Here is a 7,614-nt window from a genome sequence, read left to right as displayed (position 1 = left end):
ACATATATTTATATATATACAACCCTTATATATATGTTATTAGGAAATATTGAACATTGAAACATGCTTTTCCAATGCTTTGTTGATTTTCTAAGTGAAACAAGGAAAACTCTTCAGGGAACACATGTAAATAAAAAGAGTTTTTCCACAAATTTTATTTAGGTTTATTTGCAGTTTGTTGAGCTTAACATAGTGGAAAAGTATTGATAATAAAATGTAACATGTACTGCAACTTCTTCACAAGTCATATTTTATGACTTATTTTTTTCATAATATATTAAATTCTGCAGATCACCAGTGTTAAATCAACACTATTAGTGTTACACTGTTAGTGTAATAAATTAACACTCTCATTATTAAGATAACACTAATAATTTTGATTTAACACTGGAGAATTTACTGTGTATACAGTATCAGTACATTAGAATATTCATTCATTATCTGTAAGCGCTTGTCCACGTCAGGGTCACGGTGGGTCCAGAGCCTACCTGGAATCATTGAGCGCAAGGTAGGAATACACCCTGGAGGGGGCACCAGGGCAACACAGGGCAACACAGGGCAACACAGGGCAACACAGGGCAACACACTCACTCACACATTCACTCACACCTATGGACACTTTTGAGTCGCCATTCCACCAATCCTCACAGAGAGTCACCCGGAGGAAACCCACGCAGACACAGGGAGAACACACCACACTCCTCACAGACAGTCACCCGGAGGAAACCCACGCGGACACAGGGAGAACACACCACACTCCTCACCGACAGTCACCTGGAGGAAACCCACGCAGACACAGGGAGAACACACCACACTCCTCACAGACAGTCACCCGGTGCAGGACTCAAACCCACAACCTCCAGGACCCTGGAGCTGTGTGACTGCGACACTACCTGCTGCACCACTTAGAATATCACCAAAACAAATAATTTGACCATAGGTATATAATCTTATAATATATATAAATATATATAAGGTAAACATCATTCTCTGGAGTGACTGAGCTCCATCCAATATCCTTGGTATGATTTGGAGTCACCAAAATGAATCATTACTTGTTATCACTATGCCCTTGTGGCTGAAAGCAATAAACGTTCACAGCAATTTCATGGCTGCCCAGAAGAATAGAAGCTGTAACTAAATCAAACAGGGAACAAAGTATCTCTTATTATCTTTATATTTGATGAAACTTTGGAAGAACCTTATCAATGTGTGTCCTATTAATGTGCATCAAGTCAAGGGAAAACGTGACTCCAGTTTGTTTTGAGGCTGCAGTTTGTTTCGGCCTGTGTTCACACAGACAAGATTAAAACCATGATGAATTGGTACCTGAGCAGTAAATGACAATGCTGTAATACCAAACCGCATCTGTCTGTGATATTTTAACATTTATAATTACATTGTGTAATTACAAAACAATAATGTAACTAAAGGTGATTAGAGGGCAGAGTTTTTTTTGCTGGGGATTGTTAAAGGGCCGATAAAAGAGGGAAATGCTGGATCAAACATCGGAGGAGAGAGATAAATAAAACTTTTCTATACTGTGAAAAATCTTTTTCGGAAATGCTTGTAATACAAGTAGCTAACTTTCCAGCAATGGTTTCTTTATTTAATAGAGCTTACCAGGGGTGTAGCTGAGGGTAAGTGCACATAAACACAGTTTACATGCTTTTTATAATTTAAAATATAATTTACTCATCTTTATTTGGTTAAAACATCCTCGTCAGTTTTGCTAAACCTAGTTCCAAATATTAGTCAATTTAATTTTCCACCATAAGTAAACCTGCTCAACTAAAACATTCATACATTCATTCATTATCTGTAACCCTTATCCAGTTCAGGGTTGCAGTGGGTCCAGAGCCTACCTGGAATAATTGGGCGCAAGGCGGGAATACACCCTGGAGGGGGCGCCAGTCCTTCACAGGGCAACGCAGACACATTCACACCTACAGACACTTTTGAGTCGCCAGTCCACCTACCAACATGTGTTTTTGGACTGTGGGAGGAAACCGGAGCAACCGGAGGAAACCCACGCAGACACAGGGAGAACACACCACACTCCTCACAGACAGTCACCCGGAGGAAACCCACGCAGACACAGGGAGAACACACCACACTCCTCACAGACAGTGACCTGGAGGAAACCCACGCAGACACAGGGAGAACACACCACACTCCTCACAGACAGTCACCCAGAGGAAACCCACGCAGACACAGGGAGAACACACCACACTCCTCACAGACAGTCACCCAGAGGAAACCCACGCAGACACAGGGAGAACACACCACACTCCTCACAGACAGTCACCTGGAGGAAACCCACGCAGACACAGAGAGAACACACCACACTCCTCACAGACAGTCACCCGGAGCGGGTCTTGAACCCTCAACTTCCAGGCCCCTGGAGCTGTGTGATTGTGACACTACATGCTGCACCACTGTGCCGCCCCAAAAAAACATGAACTGTCTAAAGAGATTTTTCTGATTATTATTATTAACTCTACAAACAAAAATGCAAAAACATGCCTTTATTGATTCTGGTGATATATCCCAGAAATATGTTTCTCCTTATTTGTGATATTCATCTCATTGGGGGGTGGGGTGGTTGGAGGATAGGGGGTGGGGCGTAATCCAGTACATTTTAAGGGTTTTTTTTCTTTGTAAAGAAGATGATTTCCCCACGATTTCACATGAAACATCACTGTCATTGCTCAGTGACCTTTAAACACCAGCCTCTCTCTCTCTCTCCTTCTAAATGTGTATTGAAGCGAAAGCTTGCTATCTTGACTTTGAGTTACGTAAGCTAGCTGCATAGAAAAGCTCTTCAAATGTAGAGAGCCGACTACAAGGAGTTGGTAGCTGGGTGGGGTGGGGAGGTGTATATGTGCATGTGTGTGTGGGGTGGGATAGAATGAGAACAGCTAAACGTAAACTCAGAAAAGGTCTTTAGAGATACAGAGTCAAAGACAGTAAAATCACATATGACATAATGAAAGTGAGATGGTGAATGAGCCAAAGAAAGGCTCTGCCAGGGTCAAGGGCATGATCTGGCAGTCTTTGGAGGCCAGGGAGTACGCATACTGCCCCTACGGCAACTTCCGAGTGGGGGCTGCCCTCCTAACCCACGATGAGAGAGTGGTTGCAGGTGAGAAACTACATAACTACAGACTGCAAAACTGGAGATGATGTAGCATAGTGGATAACATCACTGCCCTCCACATGGCAGACTGGGGTTTTATTCCCAACAAACAAATGACGATCCTTGGCCATTATCTGTAAAATAATAAAACTATAAAATACTCTGCATAAAAGATTAATGTTGTAAATGTTAAAATCTGTTGACTTGAAACTCACTTCCATTGTCTGTAAGCACTTATCCAGTGGGTGGGTCCGGAGCCTATCCAGATTCACTGGACGCAAGGCAGGAACACACCCTGGAGGGGGCACTAGTCCTTCACAGGGCAACACACACACACACACACTCACACCTACGGACACTTTTGAATCGTGTGTTTTTGAACCGTGGGAGGAAACCGGAGCACCCGGAGGAAACCCACGCAGACACAGGGAGAACACACCACACTCCTCACAAACAGTCACCCGGAGGAAACCTATGCAGACACAGGGAGAACACACCACACCCCTCACAGACAGTCACTCGGAGGAAACCTATGCAGACACAGGGAGAACATACCACACTCCTCACAGACAGTCACCCGGAGGAAACCCACGCAGACACAGAGAGAACACACCACACTCCTCACAAACAGTCACCCGGAGGAAACCCACGCAGACACAGGGAGAACACACCACACTCCTCACAGACAGTCACCCGGAGCAGGGTCCGAACCCACAACTTCCAAGCCCCTGGAGCTGTGTGACTGCGTCACCTACCTGCTGCACCACTTTGCTGCTCAAAACTCACTTACAATAGAAACCAAATGACACTTCCCAAAGTCTAAAGCGTCAACATTTTTCTGTGTTCTTTTACAATTATACAAGTAAATATTTGAAAATGATTCTCTGTGGTACCCAGCCACACACAATATAGGCAGTAGAGAATACAGTTTGAAAGACACTCATGTATTCTGTTAACTTTCAGAAAAAAAACGCCAACATATTCAACAAAGGTAATTACACAGCGCACTCAGTCCTTCCACTCCACACATAATCAACAACTCCTCAGCCCTGAGAGCAGTTAAATAATAATGCTATTGGTTACATAAGGAGTGTCATGAGAGGACGGCGACGCAGCTCTGAGGAGTTCTTGATGCACTCAAGCATGTATTCATAATTTAAAAAAGCTTTACTCTTACACCTAATCTACGTTAAGCCTGCTGTCAGTTAAAAGGAATGAAGAAGAGCCACAGTTCACAGAGAAGAACTAGGAAACCATCCTGCATCGATCAAGAAATGTGTACTTGACGCAGAAAAAAATGAGCAAAATATCACAAATATAAACAATCACTGATCAGCCGTAACATTAAAAATGACCTGTTGTTTCGGCTTTCATTGTCCTTGTTATCAGCTCCACTGACCACACCGAGGCACTTTACAGTTCTACTATGACAGACTGAAGTCCATTTGTTACTATGCATAGGTTTGAAAGCCCACTTTCACCCTTTTCTTCAAAGATGTGATTCGACTGGTGGATTATTCTCAGCGCGGCAGCGGTGGTGGTGTGTTAGTGTGTGTTGCTCTAGTACAGGTGGATCAGACAGCAGTGCTGCTGTAGTTTTTAAACACTATTTCTACTCACTGTCCACTCTGTTAGACATAAAGCATTTGACAGAACAGAACAGAACAGAACAAAACAATCAGAGCATCAATAAATAAACCAATAACAATCAATAACTTTTGCCACATAGGAACATATGCATCCCTGCCATAATATAAAAACAAATATAAATCTAATCTGTTTTTGGGTCAACATCATTTAAACAGAGGAGATGTCCTTTTGCATTGTGATAAGCCTTTGTGTACCAGATAGAAATTACTCTAAAACAGACTTAAAGAATAAAGTCTATTTACATTAATGTGCATTGGATGCAAAGAAAGATTTTTGGAATTTTTAAAACCAAAACTAGCAAACAATATTTGATTAAAGTACAGCCTTTGAGTCCTTGAATAAACAAGTTTATGCCACATAAAACAGGTCCATGTTTAAGCAGCCATGTTTAAAATAGGAATAGTAAAGAATGTCTGATGCCTCCTAGCCACTAGGTGTCTTTCATAAAATTCATTCATTCATTATCTGTAAGCACTTATCCAGTTCAGGGTGCAAAGCCTACCTGGAATCATTGGGCGCAAGGCAGGAATACACCCTGGAGGGGGCGCCAGTCCTTCACAGGGCAACACACACACTCACACCTACGGACACTTTTGAGTTGCCAATCCACCTACCAACGTGTGTTTGGACTGTGGGAGGAAACAGGAGCACCCGGAGGAAACCCACGCAGACACAGGGAGAACACAGCAAACTCCTTACAGACAGTCACCCAGAGGAAACCCACACAGACACAGGGAGAACACAGCAAACTCCTCACAGACAGTCACCCGGAGGAAACCCATGGAGACACGGGAAGAACACACTACACTCCTCACAGACAGTCACACGGAGGAAACCCACAGAGACACGGGGAGAACACACCACACTCCTTACAGACAGTCACCCGGAGGAAACCCATGCAGACACAGGGAGAACACACCACACTCCTCACAGACAGTCACCCGGAGGAAACCCACGCAGACACAGGGTTGAACACACCACACTCCTCACAGACAGTCACCCGGAGGAAACCCACGCAGACACAGGGAGAACACACCACACTCCTCAAAGACAGTCACCCGGAGGAAACCCACGCAGACACAGGGAGAACACACCACACTCCTCACAGACAGTCACCCGGAGGAAATCCACAGAGACACGGGGAGAACACACCAACAGTCCATTTTAATGTTCATTTTAATGTTATTTATAGTCGATTTTGCTGGTTTATATATTTGGTGTTTATTGGCTATTGCACCCATTTTATAGAGCACCTATAGAGCATGTAGCACCTCTGTCCTCTTGAGACTGAATGTGTACTTATCCTCATACACCTGATGTTTTTTTTTAGTGACGTGTGAACATTTCTCTCCCTGTGGAGGCTGTAGGCAGTTCACGAGAGAAGTGAGTACATTAAGAGACAACATCAACAGAAGTTTATTTAATCACTATGAGTTTGCAAGGCCATTTATAATTGGTGTAAATGTTTTACCAGTCAGTTTGGAGGCAGCTGGGACATGTATCTGTCCAAACCGGATGGTTCCTACATGGAGATGACCGTTGAGGGACTGCAGTCTGTATCCTTCGGTGCAGAGGCCTTAAACATGAAGAAGGCGCATTCCATTCCAAATTATTCTAAATGACACCTCTGTATGCTAGAGGAAGGAAAGAGAGGGGAACATAGTAAACATTCCAGGATTGCACTGTGTTACAGTGGTATTATAAACAGTGCTAAATCACTCAGACTGATCCCTTTGCATCTTGAATGAAAACACATTCTACGATGTCCTGGATTTAAAACATTTACAGGTCATATGACACTGCTTTGTTGCTACCCAGCAGTGATATAGTTAAAACATGGCTCTACTGGTTTTGCCTTTAAACATTTCGATGTATTCTAAAGCTGTAGTTACAGCCTTGTGTGCATTTGCAATCTTATTGAAGAGACAATCTGTTGAGTATTAAATAAAACTGAATCGTTTTCAGCTGTGCGTCTATCTTTCTGTTGAATTCATTTTAAATTATTTAACATCCACTTAATAAATGTTTGATATTTTACTCTAATTTTTACCCCAATTTTACCCCAGTCTCTGCCACTGAGGGAAAAATAGTTAACCCCTTTATTAACGTTTCACAAATCCTGGGTGGGAAAAACAATAAAACTTAAAGAGTTGAGCATTTCATAAACTTTATTTAAGTCAACCGTAATGTGAGAGACAAAGCGTGAACATAAACAAAACAAGGCAACATCTTATAAATAAAATATCTTCTTTTAAATAAAGAGGATGTAAAATGAATCTCCCAAGGTCAGTATCAAATTATCTGAGTTTCATACACTGTTAACAGTATTAACCATTTAGTTGAAATAGGCCTACATTCCAGTCACATGATGTAGAAGACACTTTTACTAAATTAATCTTGAATGAAGGTGCCCAAGACAGAGACAGTATAAACCGCAAAGTGCATTAAAAACAAAGAAAGATGTAGGAAAGTTAATTATAGTTATAATTAACAGGTATTAAGGAATGGCAAGACATGCAACTAAACGAGTTTTTTTTTTTTTTTACATGCAAGTATATACTAGAGGTGGGCGTATGATTATATTTATAATAGTGAGTGACCTTGTCACAATATGCTTTTCTGAGCACATCATGGATATAAACAAACGTGTTTCATCACAGAGAGACCAGATCTAGTACAAAGCAGGATATAAAATTTTGAAATCAATATTTATTCCTTCTTATACACACGCAAACAGTAAATATCATTTCTAATATCGGTATCGTAATGTTATAGTTTCATCATATCGCCCACCCCTAATACAAAGCAGAACAGAGGACTAAGGG

General features: G+C 42.0%; 2 protein-coding genes across 2 annotated transcripts in view; one reads left to right on the top strand and one right to left on the bottom strand.

The window, feature by feature from the left end:
- Window positions 1-3,000: 3,000 nt before the first annotated feature.
- cdab (cytidine deaminase b) lies at window positions 3,001-6,411 on the top strand. The gene is made up of 3 exons (XM_066672351.1): window positions 3,001-3,145; window positions 6,120-6,172; window positions 6,268-6,411. The coding sequence occupies exons 1-3, from the start codon at window positions 3,001-3,003 to the stop codon at window positions 6,409-6,411; spliced, it is 342 nt and encodes a 113-aa protein (XP_066528448.1).
- A 538-nt stretch (window positions 6,412-6,949) lies between these two features.
- The window catches only part of dnajc16l (DnaJ (Hsp40) homolog, subfamily C, member 16 like), a 21,727-nt gene continuing 21,062 nt past the window's right edge, over window positions 6,950-7,614 (bottom strand). The window contains exon 9 of the mRNA XM_066672350.1: window positions 6,950-7,614. This exon is cut by the window's right edge and continues 1,384 nt beyond it. The gene's annotated coding sequence lies outside the window, so the exon portion shown is untranslated.

The sequence above is a fragment of the Hoplias malabaricus genome, chromosome 5 (genome assembly GCF_029633855.1).
Source record: "Hoplias malabaricus isolate fHopMal1 chromosome 5, fHopMal1.hap1, whole genome shotgun sequence".
NCBI lineage: Eukaryota > Metazoa > Chordata > Actinopteri > Characiformes > Erythrinidae > Hoplias > Hoplias malabaricus.
The sequence above is the reverse complement of the archived record's forward strand: the minus strand, read 5'-3'. Positions and strand labels throughout refer to the sequence as shown.